This window comes from Porites lutea, chromosome 2 (assembly GCF_958299795.1).
Source record: "Porites lutea chromosome 2, jaPorLute2.1, whole genome shotgun sequence".
NCBI classification, from domain to species: Eukaryota; Metazoa; Cnidaria; class Anthozoa; order Scleractinia; family Poritidae; genus Porites; species Porites lutea.
The window spans coordinates 47084294-47102232 of record NC_133202.1 but is presented as its reverse complement, the minus strand read 5'-3'; the positions used below and the strand labels follow the sequence as shown (position 1 = coordinate 47102232).

Sequence of the window (17939 nt, the reverse complement as noted above, 5' to 3'; positions counted from 1 at the left end):
AACGGATTAACTGGTTAACGACGCTATTCTAATGAAAAGGGGAAAATTTAGTAACTGAATCATTAAGAATAGTCACTTTCTTGACCAACTTAGAAGTAAAGATTCGGGTTCAGTCATTGATTTGTTAACTAAACCCATTTCGATCGAATCACTTCTCAAACAGGTTAGGGCCCTGGATCTCTATGTCCTATGGCTTTCAGCGAAAATAGAGTAAATAAATTGACGTAAAGATAGTTTCTGAACCGAATACTACCACTGATATTGACCAGCAAATATTTCCATTGTTACACACATTTCAGGTGGATGTCTCTGAGCCATCATCAAAGTATGGATTTCTTAAGATGGAATACCTTATGGAGTTTTTGTTTTGGGGTGATGGCTTTCATTATCGTCGTTGGAAACGCCATTTCCACCTCTATACTTCTCTCAAAACGATTCCGCAAGCGTCCACATTACCTCTTAACAAGCCTGGCAATAGCGGATCTAGTGGTTGGATTACTTGCAGTACCGTTGTACACAATTGTAGCTGATCCAGGACAGAAACTTTTGCCTAGAGTGCTATATGATTGCGTGGATATGTTCGCTGGCAAGTCCTCAATGTTTACTCTGGCCGCCATTTCTCTTGAAAGACTTCACGCTATTGCTCGGCCGCTTCGACACAGGCAAGTGACCTTGGGTCATTATACCATTGCTATAGTTACTCCTTGGATTCTTTCATTTATGGTCGCATCAACTCGCGTGTTGCTACATTTCTCTGTCTTGACAAAGAAGGAGTTCGTCACCGTTGTTACCATCAGCTTATCGACGCCACTGCTGACAACGTGCTTTGCTTATTGCCTCATTTGGAGAAAGCAATCCTCAAGTATACATAATAATGAAATGAGAGCAAGAAATGACGCCAGACTATTGAGGACATCACTTATAATAACTGTAGCATTTGTTTTTTCATGGCTTCCATTCGAAATTCTGACAATTGTGGTCAGCCTCTGCATTTCATGTCAAAACCATTCATTTTTAATTATTTACCCCATAAAGCTTCTACAATATAGTAATTCCTTCATTAATTTTGTCATTTATTGTTTGAGAATGCCAGAATTCAAAAGGACATTATCAAAAATGCTGCCGAGCTGCAAATTTATTCAGGGTCGATGCCAAGTTCCTTACCCGCTAATCGATCATGGGACAGGTGTCGCGCTTATTTCATTTGCAAGCCTGCGCCGGTGAGCAGTTATCAAGAAAACAGGAAAAATGACGTTGAACTTATAGTTAGACAAAATTACACAACATAAAGAAGAAGAAAAAAAATGATAGGATTTATAATTTGCCTTGTAATTGATTGTTAGCTATTGAGATTTATATATACGGCCTGCATGAATTCTTCACCTTTCACTGTTTAACGAGAAATATATTTATAAGTTGTTTGATACAGTTTCTGGGAGACCTTACCGATGTTTTTCAATCGCCTTAAAAGCGATTTTATCCTTGTCCGACAAAATTTCTACCAGTGATTGACTATGAATTTCGCGCGCTCTAGACCTGCTACTGAAAATCCGACACCAGAAACTTAGTGTGGTATTTAGCAAGTAACCTCCGTGAGAAGTAAATAATTATGTATGTTTGAATTCAAATAAAACGTAAATATATTTCAAAACTTATATTTTCGATGGCCGTGATAAATTGTCTAATAAAAAAGTTATAAATAACTCAAATTAAAATCTTGAGTAGTGTCAGAAGGTTGCTTTTATATCATATTTTGATGCATGGAATTTTGGTGTATTTTCTTTCTTGCGATCCTAAAATCTACTAGCCTGTTTTCTCACCACCTGTTTAAGTGAACATCGCGCCAAAACGTCTACGCATGCGCCAGGTTGAGCATTTCCAGTCCCACTTTCCAGTCAGATCAAAGTCTCCGGCGCGCACTCGGCTTCACTCTGTGTGCAGTTTGTGGTTCAGTTGTCCTGCTTAATGTTGCTCGTATTTTTGGTTATCTTGTACTTATTGAAATTTCTTTTATGGATAACCAGGCACAGATCACTGAAACAATTAGTTGATTAGATTACGAAAAGGTAAGTTTATAATAACTTGTGTAATTTTGGCTAGTTTGAGTGTTAGGTAAACTGATTTCCTTTCAGGAAAACAAAGTTTTTGACTGCCATTTTTCACTAAACCTGGCTGAAGTAAGACATAAAAAGTTCTCACTGCAAGCTTGCGCTAATTTTCGGTTCCTCAATTTCTCAGTCTTAATGTCTTAAAACCACTTCGAGCTATTTGGAAAACGACAACACACAATCGCTTTGTAGTTTTATTTAAGCTGATTTAAGCTTAGGTTTACTGGGTGACCCGAAAACACTGACCTTCGGTCCACGGACATGCCTACGGACTTGGTACATGGACTCACGGACCGGTCCACGGACCCCTCTTTACGGACCCCCATAAAAAGACAATAATAAAAATGACAATTAGAAATTTGACTTAACGTTTGTTTCTTTTGTTTTTTGATATTGTTGCCTCCTTCACTGTGGCGATGAAAGGAGGACCTGCGTACTTCGAAAAAGACCAATAGCTAACTTGTGTATTCGCTGCCGGCCTCCGATTGCCCCCGCCATTTTGTTCGGCTCATTCCTCCTCGTGTTCAGTGACTCGTCTCAGACTAAAAAAATACGACACGGTATCTCCCCTTGTTTTCATGTTTTTCATGGCGCAAACACACAGATTTTTCTTTACCAACAAAACATAAAAAAAAAAAAAATTCAACTCCAGGACGATTCACTTATTTTTCATTTTTTCTTAAATTTTTCGACTCAAATTATCTTGATAGTGTGAAGGAACGCAAGGTAGATTTTAAATGACATTTTCACTGCCTTTGCCATCCTGTATCTTGAATTCTTCAACACAAAAGAGTTTAAAGCTCTTTCGGCGAAAATGATATGCAATGTACCTAATACGGAAAAAAGGAAGCAACAACAACAACAAACAAAACAAAAACTGAAATAAAACGGTAAGTCAAATCTCTAATTGTCATTTTTTATTGTTGTCTTTTTATCAGGGGTACGTAAAGGGGGAAGAGAGCCTGATACAAATCTTCTTTGAAACGTCTACGACCCACTCTTTTTTTAATTGATGGACATTTACCGAAACAGCCAATCAGAATTACTTTCGTTCCGCCATACTCGCGAGCTCTTTAGGGCCGTGAAAGAGCAGTGGAAAGCCGTTTTATTGATCGCAATTAACTGCACATTTTTTCGTTCTTGTGTGCTTTGTTTAGAGTATTTTAGTTTTTACTTTATAGAAGGTGCCCAGTTCAAATATTAACTTCGATAAAATGTGTTGTGTGTTTAAACCTTGCCTGTAGCTTAGATGATATCATTCTGCGGAGTTGAAGGCGTTGGAGTTGCGGGTGAGTAAATAAGCCTTCCAAGATTTTTCCCAGTGTTTCATCCACCCAGTTGCGTTACTCCAATTGATCGAACGGTTTTTCGATTCCATTTCTTCTTGAGAAGACTCTTCTTATTTCATGCTTGTATCAGAATGTTCATGAATACGTAACTAGGTTACACAGGGTGAAATAAGGTGTTTCCGCAATTCGGAAATGTTGCGGAAACCTGATGGTTCAAAATTCCGTTACGTTTCCGCAGGACGGTTACGACGGGAAACGTGTAAGATGAAAATGGAGGCATTGTTTCGTGTTTCCGCAGCGTTTCCGTTGACTTAAACGTGTGAGCTCGTTTCCATTGCGTTTCCGCAAGCGGTTTTGTACTGAAATTCGCTGGTTTTCATGATCAATCCCTGTTTTCTCATATAATAAAATTTGTTTTAACTGTACTGATTACGCTTCAGGCAACATGAGGAATCATTACATTGACCTAAAATGTCCGAAAGAACAGAGATTATCGCCTGCGCTAAACTACACTTCGTAAATACTGGAAAAGTGATAGATGATTTCCTCTGTCTTTCTTTTCTAGGAGATTCAAAGATGTGTTATTAAAATTATTAACGCTCCAAACATTGAAGCGTAATTTGAAACAATTTAGAAACAGCAAAATAAATTATAAATGATTTTTAACACGCTTGCACGCATTTTGCCTCGCTCTGGAGGCGTGAGTCTTATGAGCATGCGTGCCTCGCTTTCACGTTGAATTTTGAATCGCGCGCCCTTTTGAATATTCTTCGCTGTCGGTTCGCCTTCCATCTTGGTGGTTTGTACATGCAGGGCCGTTTTTTTGTGAAGATGAGCGAGGAGAGTGTGATAGATTGCGGAGATAGACTGCAGGGAGGAATAATAGTTCGAAAAACTATTTAAATGAAACGCCAAGTCCCATGGAAGCGGTGACGAAGGAGTTCAGTGTTCACTCTTGGCGACTCGAATGCACACTGAGTGTTTCATCAACCGAAAGAACGCCTATTTTAAACCGTGGATCCTTCTTGTTGTTCCGTAAGTACATTCTGAATCTTGTTTAAATACATAGAAGCATATTTAAGTCTATGTAATAGCTTTGGGTGTCGATTATAAAAATCGTTTCGCATGTGAGCTTACATAATCGATACATAAGCTTACATGTTTCATGCGACAGCGAGTTGCTCCCTACAGATCTGACCTTTGTATGTTGCCTGTAGTTTCTTTGATAACATAAACCTCTAAAGCACGTGTTTGTCTGATTTCTTTTGCAATAAAGACATAGTTGCTGCTTCACCGAAAAAGAATTTTTCGGTATACTAATGCACATTTTAATGACGAAGATGGCAGCCGTAAAATATTGAATGTCGAATGAGGAAACGGAATCCCGGAACGGAGTACGGAATCAAATATCAATGACAGAAAAATATTTTATAAAAATTCCTTGACACTGAAATGTACAAAACATTTCCACTCCAATTTCTGAGACTGTAGATGTTTATCACAAGGATAAACCTGTACGAAAATAATATTTAATGTTCATAATAATTTTTTGCATACAATGTGCATTCCCTACTAGATTCAAAACGACATATACAATTTGCAGGGACCAATGGGAATTGTTCAAAATTGAAATAAATGTAGTACTTGTTACGCGACTTGTAGGGTTAAAAGGAACCTTTTCTCTTTGTGTATGTGTGCAATGACAAGTTTAATATGATGGTGCATAAAGGTTCTAAAAGTCACAAGATTATAGAGGGATATCATTTCCTTACACTCCAATTTGTCATTAACCTTTGAACACAAGAATAACAGCTTTATTTGATGACAAAGCAACCTTCATTGACACAAGTAAGACGCCCATCTTTGAGTGGGAAGTCGCAATTTTATTTATCCATCTTTGAGTGGACAAAGTAGTGCTTGTGTCGATGATATTTCAAATGTTGCAACAGTCACCAGGAGATAAACAAGAATATTATTCAGGAATATAATTTCCTTACACTTCAATTTGTTGTTAAGCTTCGAACACAAGGATAACAGCTTTATTCGATGATAAAGCAACCTTCATTGACACAAGTAAGAGACGCCCATCTTTGAGTGGAAAGTCGCAATTCTATTTATCCATCTTTGAGTGGACAAAGTAGTGCTTGTGTCAATGATATTTCAAATGTTGCAACAGTCACCAGGAGATAAACAAGAATATTATTTGGGAATATAATTTCCTTACACTTCAATTTGTCGTTAAGCTTCGAACACCAGGAAATATGTAACGGCTTTATTCGGTGACAAAGCAACCTTCATTGACACAAGTAAGACGCCCATCTTTGAGTGGGAAGTCGCAATTCTATTTATCCATCTTTGAGTGGACAAAGTAGTGCTTGTGTCAATGATATTTCAAATGTTGCAACAGTCACCAGGAGATAAACAAGAATATTATTCAGGAATATAATTTCCTTACACTTCAATTTGTTGTTAAGCTTCGAACACAAGGATAACAGCTTTATTCAATGACAAAGCAACCTTCATTGACACAAGTAAGAGACGCTCATCTTTGAGTAGGAAGTTGCAATTCTATTTATCCATCTTTGAGTGGACAAAGTAGTGCTTGTGTCAATGATATTTCAAATGTTGCAACAGTCACCAGGAGATAAACAAGAATATTATTCGGGAATATAATTTCCTTACACTTCAATTTGTGGTTAAGCTTCGAACACAAGGAAATATGTAACGGCTTTATTCGGTGACAAAGCAACCTTCATTGACACAAGTAAGACGCCCATCTTTGAGTGGGAAGTCGCAATTCTATTTATCCATCTTTGAGTGGACAAAGTAGTGCTTGTGTCAATGATATTTCAAATGTTGCAACAGTCACCAGGAGATAAACAAGAATATTATTCAGGAATATAATTTCCTTACACTTCAATTTGTGGTTAAGCTTCGAACACAAGGATAACAGCGTTATTCGATGACAAAGCAACCTTCATTGACACAAGTAAGACGCCCATCTTTGAGTGGGAAGTCGCAATTCTATTTATCCATCTTTGAGTGGACAAAGTAGTGCTTGTATCAATGATATTTCAAATGTTGCAACAGTCACCAGGAGATAAAAAAGAATATTATTATAACAAGAATATTATTCAGGAATATAATTTCCTTACACTTCAATTTGTCGTTAAGCTTCGGACACAAGGAAATATGTAACGGCTTTATTCGATGACAAAGCAACCTTTATTGACACAAGTAAGACGCCCATCTTTGAGTGGGAAGTTGCAATTCTATTTATCCATCTTTGAGTGGACAAAGTAGTGCTTGTGTCAATGATATTTCAAATGTTGCAACAGTCACCAGGAGAAAAACAAGAATATTATTCGGGAATATAATTTCCTTACACTTCAATTTGTCGTTAAGCTTCGAACACCAGGAAATATGTAACGGCTTTATTCGGTGACAAAGCAACCTTCATTGACACAAGTAAGACGCCCATCTTTGAGTGGGAAGTCGCAATTCTATTTATCCATCTTTGAGTGGACAAAGTAGTGCTTGTGTCAATGATATTTCAAATGTTGCAACAGTCACCAGGAGATAAACAAGAATATTATTCAGGAATATAATTTCCTTACACTTCAATTTGTTGTTAAGCTTCGAACACAAGGATAACAGCATTATTCGATGACAAAGCAACCTTCATTGACACAAGTAAGACGCCCATCTTTGAGTGGGAAGTCGCAATTCTATTTATCCATCTTTGAGTGGACAAAATGGTGCTTGTGTCAATGATACTTTCAATTTTTGAAAATGCCACAAGAAGATCAACTAGATGATTATATAGTGTTTTTATATTGTTACACTTTAATTTTGTATTGTGCGTCAAGCACTTGGATAAGGGCTTTATTCGATGATAAAAAGCCACCTTCATCTTTTAAATATTTGTCTTTGTAATGCACTACCAGAAAACTGCCTCACTAAGCTCTCTATTTTTTTTTTAACTAGGCTGTTACAATAATATACATATACATGTAATACATGTATTATTATTTTGATATAAATATTTGACATTTTTTTTGGTCTTTATTTCTTTGAGGTATAATGATGCAGAGAGCAAAAACATGAGGGTATTTTGGTTAATAAAGTGTGGGGAAATTTTGGGTAAAAGAAATGGCCCAAAACAGAGAAAAAAGGTAAGTTGTACACTTTTCTAAGTTTCTTGAATTTGGTATAGTGAAACCCCGCCTTACGGCCACCTCAGTAATACAGTCACCTTGTTATATAGCCACTTTTTTTTGGCGGCCTGGCAAAAACCACCATACATTTTCTTGTAAAAAAAATCCTCTTTAATACAGCCACCTCATTAATATGGCAAAACTTTTTTGGCCCATTGATGACTATATTAATGGGGTTCCACCGTAGTTTCTTGGTATTGCCAACAGGTGCAATCCCCTAATGACATGAATAAAATAGATTGAAAAGCCACTAAATAATACCCACACCAAAAACAGGAGCAAACCAACAGTACTTTTAGCAACACCAAGAAGCACTCTTAATTCCTTTTCTACAGACCTGCACATTTAACATGCTTTCCTTTTGCTAGGGGCCATTTTTCAGTACTGAAGTCAGGGAAGTACCCGCGCAGACGTGGTAAGGTGGCAAAATGGTAAACTTGAGAAACACAGAATTCGGACAAGATGCCAATTTGAGAGCTAAAAAGGTAGGTAAAATATATGTACATTATTTTGTTAATGCTTGCAGTGCAAATATTTCCACTGTGTAGGCTACGTCATCCACTAAGTGATTTATTTAGCCTGTCCTGTAACAGAGCTGTGCTTTGGCAGTGCCTGGTGGCCCCTGTTGCATTATTGTTGCTCTTGGGTGACAAGGAAGTCTTAGTTTGTTCAAAAACATTCATCCTGGGTAACTGGATCTTTCAGGTTAAGGGCACAAGGCTCTTTCATTTTTTAAGAACACAACTTATGTTTTACATGTTTGTCTTATGCATACATAATTTATGATTGTTATAGAATGCACGAGTGCCACACCCTACCCCCTTTGACATTTTTAATGTTAACAGTGTTGTTGCCATTTATTTGAGGGGTTTGATTGTAGTGTAAATTGCTCAGAGCAGAGAGCAAGAACCAAATCTGAAGATTCAAAATAGTCAGAGTGACTATTTTGCCAGTCTAAACTGTTGCTGAAGAACAAAGTAAATGTTAATCAAATGTTTATCACACTAGTCATGCCACTGTGACTAAATAAGTTTTTTTGGTGTTCAGAAATTGAGGAATCGCACAGACGTGTTGGACAAGGCACAACTTTCTCCGAATGACAAAGCCAAAATAAAGGCTTTATTAGACGTACACAATGCTATTCAATTTATGTTTTTGGAGGAGAGTGAAGACAATGAAGAAGGGGGCCAGCTATCCACCACCCAGGTACATCAGGCCACTATGCTCAGAGAGGTCAAAGTTAAGAAACATCAATGCTGTTCTTGACGCCTTTTGTGAGGCTCACATGTCAAAGAGGCAAAAAAAAGAACAGCCAGGAAAATAACCAGAGAGGTTGATAAATACTTGTCAGACAGACAAGTACCAAATAACTGCCCTTCATGGGCAGTATGCCAATAATACCGCCAAAGTAACAAATTGCTACAGTGATCGCTACTATGGCAACTGGGAATAAAAGGTCCAGAAATGATGCTGTGCACATTATGTCCAGAAAATGACCTTTAGCCGAAGCACAAAATGAGATGGCATAGTCGCTCTACATGAGTATAAAATTCTACTTTCCCCCTATTTTTTACTGGTTTAAAACCTATCATATTGTTTTTCTCTTAATCAAGAAAGTATTTGACATTTCTAGTTCACTGGGCAGTAATTCAGTCTTCCCTGCGTTTTACTAACAACGAAACCAAATGAGCGAGGAGCCCTGTGTGACTTTTGGGTGCCACTTGCATAAAGTTGAAATTTGATGGTCAACAGTGACATTCTCTCTTCAGGACTCTGCTTCCACGACCACCATAGTAGAGGTCACTGTAGCAATTTGCTTAAAGTCCCTAATGTATAATCGGCCTTCTTTAGTCAGGATGACCCTGTGATGATCAACTCTAAATTGCACAATCTTATTGGACAGAAGATAAGAGTTTTATTCTTTAAGACAATCTTTACTCGACTGTGTTCATTAAAATTGCTGAAATTACAGGATAGTCAATGGATTATCCTAAAACTATAAAACAGGGAGTGTAGGATAGATGCATTGTGAAAGCGAGGTGCTTGTTAAAAGTGCACAGTTCGTGATTATTATTCAAACTCAAATGTAGGCAAATTCTGGTAGACTACTTTGTATGCCACCAGGTCTAAGTTGTGTCCATGCAGTTACAGCAGAGTGGCAACAAAAAGTGAGACACATATGTAGAGGTGTTGGCTTATACATTTGTATATAAAGCCTATGGTTAGTTTTGTTTGCATCACTGTCGTCTTTGTAGCAACAGTCTGATACTCCCCAATAATATCCTCTCAGCAGTTTGTATAGGCTTTAACAATAATTTTTGGGGATGATCCACCAAGTACTGGTACTTGCTAATAAAAATTAAGGCAGCAGTTTAGATTCCCTAATGAGATTTTGTGCAGAAGTAAGACTTTTATTTGTAATATTGTTCTTATTAAATTATGTAATAATTTTGCTGTGAACTACTTCTTGGAGTTATTTTGGAATGGAAATGCACGTTACTTATAATAATGTTAGTTAATTAATTATTATACAGTCAAACCTCTTTAATACGGAAACCAAAGGGACAGAACCAAGTGTCCGCTTTACAGAGATGTCCGTATTATAGAGGTAGGGAATGTATGATTGTTGGCATTTCTGGGACCAATCGAACTGTCCGTATTAAAGAAGTGTCCATAAGAAGAGGTTTAATAGACTCTATAATTATTATGTTAATTTAATCATTTCAAGGAAACAAAATTGAATTTTGTCAGTTCTAAAAGGATTATTTAATAGGCCATTTCCGAGTTCCCCCGGGCCTCTGTTTCAAAACGAGGGTAGGTGCTCAGCGTTTGATATGGAAATCTTTTTTCATTCTCATGCAAATAAAACTCATTTTCACAAGAAAGGTTGCGCACCTAGCCTCATTTTGAAAGTGAGGGTTTTTGGAACTCGGAAGTGGCCTATTTAAATGGAAAAGTTTCAGTTTTGGATATAAAAACTGTAGAAAATAGGAATACATTGTAAGGAGCCTCTTTTTTATTGTGAAAATATTTAATATACATATGTACATATTATATGAAAATGGAGAGAGAATTATTTTAATAAAATCTTTAATCCCAAAAATCCACCTAAATATGACTCTGCTTGATTTGTGTGTATCAGCGAAAATGGGTCATTGTGGATGTATGAAACGGTCCAGGGTTCTCTCACAAACGTCCACTTTTTTATATACCGGATAGAATGAACATAGGATTCGAAACTGGATTGTTAAGTAAAGTTAACACATTTAGGAAATCTAGTGAATAATCCACCGAAAGTGGAATCTGGGTGAACATGAAGGCTGCAGAAAGTAAACCGATCAAACTGAGTTTCCGCATTCATTCTTCCGGGAACTTAACGGATAATTGAGTATCCTCTGAATTTACGAGCTGCGGAAACATGACGGCGGTTAGCGTTTCCGCAAGAGTAAACCTGACGGAAACGCGAGTATAAGGGATGCGTTTAAGCGCCTCCGCAGAAACTGAAACATGACGGATACACGTGTTTCCCGCAACGGTTAGGTACAATTCCGTCCGCGGATATTCAGGTTTCCGTGAGGTAACCGTTACAAAAACGGAAACGGAAACACCTTTTTTCAACCTGTGTTAAATTTAATTTCAATCTCAAGCTGCTTTATATTTTATCGATCTCTCTTATCTGCCAGTAAGATTGTAAACATTCTGCAAGATTTTCTCTCTGACAACCAGTTTCTGACTTAGAAGATTGAAATAAGTGATTTCCTTTTGTCTGTTGTTTTTCTTGTGCCGTCTTTTATAACAAAAACAATGCAGGTCACTTGTTACAACTTTATCAACGGTCTTCACGTTTTAAAACGGCATAATTTGCATTTGTTGAAAATTACTTAGTAAACGAGGCATTAATTTTTTTGTTGTTTTTAACCAGTCACAGTGCTGTCCACTCCCAGATAATCGGGGAGACTCCAGATTTTGGACTGTATCTCCCGGTCTCCAGATTAGAGTCTGATATCTCCCGGATAATCGCCAAAATTGCTATTTCTTGTACATTAGACTTTCCGACCATAAAAGTTCAAATACTTTGCGTCGTTTAAGCTACGGCGGGAAGGTTTCCCAATAAATTCTGGTATACCACGGTAATTTAAGCAATAATGTGGCTCAATATGAACTATTTGTGCCATATACGTCGATCGGAATCAACGAGCATTTTTGGCACAAATGACGTCATTTGCGCCGTGTGATGTGACCTCATCTATCATTTCGTCCCTATCAATTCTCAATATTTGATCACGTGGGTGATTGACAGCCCTGTAGTCATCTTCCTCCCAGTCTGGTAATATGTCTTCTAAGGTTATGTCTGAATCTTGGCGAAGAAAATGACTCCATGGATTCTTCTATTTCAAGTGTGGTGGACATCGCTGAAGACTTCATTCAAGATCTCCATTCGATTATAGAACCTCACATCAGTTTTACAATCTAACTTTGGGGAAGGTTGTTTTCTTCCTAGCAAATTTTAGTGCATTTTCAATGCTTTAGAACTGGCATTAATGGTTAACTAAAAATTCTTAAAGCTTTAACAGGGGCTTAAATTAAGTCCTTGGTAAGCTGAACATTTTGTACTCGTATTATAAAAAAATGTCTTACGGGTAACCCTATGTATAGTACAGTCGTTGGCTTCACACTAAAAGCGAAGTTAGTTTCATTAAGCACTTCATTCAAGTGCACTTGGAAACCTTAAGTCGCTCTGTAGAAAACATGGCTTCACACTTGTTGACAAAGTATTACTTGAAATAAAAAAGCTATCAATCTCGATCTCTCCGTCCATTAGAATCTTGGAACCGCTGCACGTGCAGCATGCACATCGTGCAAATGGCTTCCATATTTGTTTTTGGTCAGGTGTGTTCTCAAGTGTGGTGTAGCCCATACTTGGCGGCGAACTTCGGCTTCTTTGAACTACAAAAGTTTCCATGGTTACCAAGTAAAGTTGAAGTAGGTACATTTTACCCCTTCACACTCAAAGAAGGTTACAATTGCAAGGGCCCTTACATCATACTTGAAGCTCTAGTGTGAAGCCAACAACAAGTATCTTGAGTAAGTTTAAGGTCATCGAAGCAAATGACATCGAAAATGTACATTATAAGTAGTATTTATATATAAGAATATTTAGCTAAAAAAGCCTAAGTGTACCAGAAATCGAGCAAAAGGTAAGCTTAAGAAAATAAAACTCAAACCTACAATACCCTACAATAAATGGTGTCGTCTCGATCTCGTTTACATCCATTTAATAATTACTATTATAATATCATAGGTGACGAATTACTCCCTAATTTTGGCGCGAAATTTCAGCGTTAATTTGTAATTTCACATGTGAAATTACAAAATTGCCATGGCAACCTTCCGTACGTCTCAGTGTCAAGATGGCGACGAAGTTTTAAAATGTCATGAATGAAGATGTCAGGGCACAAAAAGACGCCTTAGAAAACCTGAACACACGAAAGAGCACATCAAGAAAGATTCTAACAGGTATTTTGTCGAAAAACTCTGAACTTAAGCCAAATTTAAGCTCTAAACGTTCGAGAGAGTGCAGGAGTTCTCGATCGATACGATCCAGGATAGACATGTCAAAAATCCAAGATTGCTAACGTAATTCGTCACCCATGATATTATTAGGTAATCAAATGGTATACTCGTGAAATTATTCCCTAACTTCGCACGTCACCATTTGATTACACATACTTATTCATTCACAATATTTCCCCGATTCACGATTGGCACACGCATAATTCATCATAACCAGTTACTGATGACCAGATTTGGAAGAATTTTGTGTTTAACGAGGAAATGACGCCAAAAATGCAGCGTTGTTGCAGGTTAAGGCACCGTTGACCGAGAAGACCTGGGGACGAGGTTGAGTTGCTTTGGTTGTAAAAACAAAAAATGGCTTTCTCCTGCTTTAATCCGAAATAATCTCACAAACATTCTCAAAACCGCGCGCCATGTTAGCTCATGTTGAACAAAACAATCAAAACAAGTTTTCCGTGACGTCATCCATGCATCTGTCCTCTGATAGATCATGAGCAACGACCAATCACAGCGCTCGTGTAATTCACATAATTGTATAGATAAAGGTTAGGTATGGTTTCCAGTGCAGTTTGGTATTAATTAGGACAAGTTCGCTTTTAAAGGAGTCAATCAGGATGTTGGGTTCTGCAAACTAATGCAAACTTGAGCTAGAAACCACATTTGTATCTATTAATAATATACTAACAAATAATTACATCATTGTCACCTAGGGATGAAAACAACCAAAGCAGGCTGCTCAACTCACTTTGCACTGTACTCTGTCCATGCCAAAAAAAGTAGTTTTACCTTGTGCTTTGGTTTTGTGACCTGTATCTCAATTATAGCTGATCGCAGAATCGTTATTTTTCTTTAATCATCTGAGTAAATCTCTGGTTCATAACTTTCAAATTTTCTCAGACAAAGCATAAATTTGCAGCATATTAAGGATCCCATCTGATATTGGCTGTACTCTATGACATTGCTTGATCACTGACCAATCAAAATCCTTGCTTTGATACCTTTTTCTACAATGAATTACCTTCTATTTCTGTATTCCATTAACCAAAAAGTGGATAAAAATTATATTCATGACTACTTTTTTTCATTTCTGATGAGTGATGAACAGACAATGGTGCAGAAATTGCAATAGCAGTGCACATGATTTTGTTTCAAAATTATCTAACTTCTGATCAGACTCACACCGCTGGCCACTGAGAGATCTCGAATAATGCTACTTACGGAATAACAAGACACATTACTCATAAAGGCCTTGGAGTTAAATATTACCTAGCATTAGCTCGTAAGCGCAAATTTAAGTACCAAGTTATGGCTTCCACCAACTTCAAGTCACTTAGCAACAGGGTAGGAGGCACAAAGGCAAAGGTTCTCTGGGCCACCACCTCATAATTGCTCAGTAGTTGTCTTAAAAAAAGAAGGCACAGAAATTCAATACTGCCAGCTTCGACTTCCTACCACTATAGCTCTCAATATCGGCAAAAGCTACAACCAGTGGTGATAATCATTATTCATTATAAATAATTACCTGTTTTGATGATCAACCTTGCTTCCATGAGTTTCTCTTTATCAGTCCACCTTCTGTGTTGTCCATTTTCTCTCTTCTCCTGGCAAACAAAAGTAAAAAAAGCATCTTAGCAATTGTTGCAAGTTGTTTGCTATATATGCAGTACTCAGTGTTCAAGCCAAGTCTTAAAAGTGAAAAAGTGACAAATTTACATATTACAATTATTTTTTTACTTGTATGTCCTGGATATACACGTGCATAAACACCCATAACTAACAGGTGTTTTAAACTGCTGTCACTTGTATGATAATTACCATAAAAAAAAATGGAATGGAAGGAAAAAACTCTCATGGAAATCAAAGGATTGGTTATAAAATAGCGGCGTGCCCTTGTCACGCCCTTTCGTGAAGCTCCAGTACCGGCAGGCGACCCATTGCAACTGGTAGCGACGGTATTTACAGGAAAAAGAATAATATGACCTGCAAACGTTATACACACAGGAAAAAAGGAAACAATATGAACACTGTTACCTTACTTTTTAAGCACTAGTGGTCGTATAAATCTCCATGATGCCGATTCCTTTCAAACTGAAAGCTCCTGCAAGCCTGTAAAAAATTCACAAAAGTCTCTAGAAACACCACGCAAGTTGTTTTCACCTCTTGAGTATTAGAGACGTTATGTGAAGAAGGAATATTTAGCGATGTTTGAAGCGAAAAATTGAGACGAAATAAAGAAAAAAAACTCTTACCAAGACAGTTGATGACTGAAAACACCATTGCCACGCTTTGTTGCCGCGTCTTTTCCTTCGGGATAGTCGCTCAATCAAGGATGACCAGGGGTGGGTCCTTTTAGCTTGCGGTTTTCCTAGAGTCGTTATGAAACTTTTTTTTTTTTAATAACTTTCTTATTGCCACAACAAGTATTGACATACATATAGTAGTATATACATAATATTATAGTGAAATAAAATCACACAATAAGTCATACAAGATATTTTATTTCAAGTCGAGGGATTCTACGTTCTATGCTTCTTATATATTGTTAATGCAATACATTTTGTGAGAGGTTATTTTTAAAGCGAGACCATTTCCGTACAAAGACGTTTGAGTCGTTATTGTAAAATGCAATCTGCTTTTCAATTTCTATCGAGTTGATAAGTACCTGTATATACAACTGCAGCTTAGGAAGCTTGTTCCCAAGTCTGCAGGTGTATATGCAATGTCTAGCTATAAGGAGTAGGTGATGAAAGATAAGGTCTTTTACGTCGTCAATGAGACCGAAACAGAGAGACAAAGAGGGAGAGACGTTTTCTAAATCTTTGAAGTTTTGAGAGAGCCACTCGAACATGCTCGTCCAGAAGTTCTGGGTGTATTTGCAAGTCCGGAATAGATGAACGAGGGTTTGTTTTGTTCCAACGGTATGAAACTTATATGAAATCAAATAAGTATAAATTGAAAGGCAGCTGGCCCCTTGAAATAACCGGGAACTCATCAGTTCGCGGTAATTGTCTAAAGTTAGAAAACAGGTCCGACCAAATACTGATTGCCAGTCAGATTTAGCCGGATGACCATAACGACTTTGATTGGTCCGCAACCAAGTAAATCACACGAAGGAACACTCGTGCTAAATCACGTGACTGTGATTTGCATTTAGCACGAGCAATAGCCGTTCTACCAGCAGATAATAGAGAGCTTAACAAGCGACGTTTTTTAGCCATGGACGGAAACAGGAAGTGAACATTTCGCATGCCAGGACAGTGGTCTCTCCCAGATTTGCAAACTAATCGTCTCTACTAGTGAAAACATACTTAACAATATAAATGTAGTGGTGTGAAGACAAGTTAAATAGGGAAACAGGTCACTTCTGGTTGCCGCCCGACAACACGCCTCTCCTTTGCGACAACACTCTTGGGCCTGTATGGTTTCGTTTCCAAGGAGACGCGTGGTCAAAAATGCCCACTTCGTGGATTCTCCCCTAGCCTGCGAAAACATCCGTTTCCCCTCGCTCTTCGTCGCTGGGGACGTTTCGCGAAGAGGAACGCCTCCACAACAAACGTCCCCAGCGGCGAAGAGCCAGGAGAAACGGATGTTTTCGCAGGCTAATTCTCCCCCTACAGATGCGGGACACACGATACGGCATGGTTAAAGGGGGCTCATCCCGAGGAACACGAGGGTACGGTGACACGACAGGTGTGCTTCCACTTGAGTCCAAATTATTGCCGTTGGTCCGTCAATATAATAATATATATAATACTATCTGTATTTCATCAGTTTTTTGCTTTTAAAAAATTGATAATTCAGTTGTTTCTTCGTTATTCTTCTCGGTTCTCGGTCGTGTTGGCGTCAATACACGGGTACATGTATCCTTGAGATACGACGAAAATAAACAAACTTTGTATATCTAGAGAGACCCGCATTCCTTCATTGAAATCGGGTCTCTATTACCGTTTTTGCCAATGACACATAATTGCACAGCCTTTCCAGAAAAATCACAATCATCTCTGACAGTGTTTTACAGTCTCTATTAAGAGTGGATGTCCGTAAAAATCAAACAAAATTTAAAACCCTGAAAAATCGATTCCGCTCATATTTTAATTTCAAGTTAGAAAGTGGAATGTCTTTGGGGAACCATGGTATACAGTCAACTCTCTCCAAGACGGACACCTTTGGGACCGGCACTAGCTGTCCGTCTTAGAGAGATGTCCGTATTATAGAGAGTCAAATAGAGGGAGGAAAGAAAGGCAGGGACCAACTCTAGGTCTCCGTTTTACAGAGGTGTCCGTCTTATAGAGGTGTCCGTTAAGAGAGAGTCGACTGTAGTTCGTTTGGTTAAATATTGCTCTATTTGGAAAAAAAATGCAAATTACCGAATGCCGCTGAAAATGTCGATAAGACGGGCGATTTTTGGCTTCACCTTAGTGATGGTAGGGTCAAAATGGTCAAAATTGGCCGATTTATGGCTGATTTTTAAGGAGAGAAATGTTGGCCCCCGAGACCATATTTTTTGAAAAGAAAAAACTTTATTTACAAACCACGTGTTTTAATAGACTTCACCTTAATCGTGAAGAGTATGTCTTACTTAGCTTACTTGGAGAGTCCGTACATTCCTTACTATTTTGGCCTAAATTATTGCAATCACAACAGACAAGATTAGCGCATTCACGCGCGAAATGCCCAAAGCGATTACATTTATGGCACCTCAGGGATTGATCTTGTTGAAACAAATTAACTTGAAAACGCCCAAATCG

At 38.0% G+C, this 17939-nt stretch overlaps 1 protein-coding gene and 1 long non-coding RNA gene across 2 annotated transcripts; both read left to right on the top strand.

Annotated features, from left to right (window-relative positions):
- Positions 1-304: 304 nt before the first annotated feature.
- Positions 305-1548, top strand: LOC140927108 (adenosine receptor A1-like). Its single transcript, XM_073376764.1, has one exon. The coding sequence runs from the start codon at positions 328-330 to the stop codon at positions 1222-1224; it is 897 nt and encodes a 298-aa protein (XP_073232865.1). The 5' UTR covers positions 305-327; the 3' UTR covers positions 1225-1548.
- Positions 1549-7475: 5927 nt separating this feature from the next.
- LOC140927107 (uncharacterized) lies at positions 7476-10727 on the top strand. The gene is made up of 3 exons (XR_012164527.1): positions 7476-7572; positions 7983-8099; positions 8662-10727. It is a non-coding gene; the product is annotated as an uncharacterized lncRNA (long non-coding RNA).
- The last annotated feature ends 7212 nt before the right edge of the window (positions 10728-17939 follow it).

Bases quoted from the DNA above. Each gene is read 5' to 3' on its own strand.
- LOC140927108 (XM_073376764.1), top strand. From the start codon at position 328: ATGGATTTCTTAAGATGGAATACCTTATGGAGTTTTTGTTTTGGGGTG.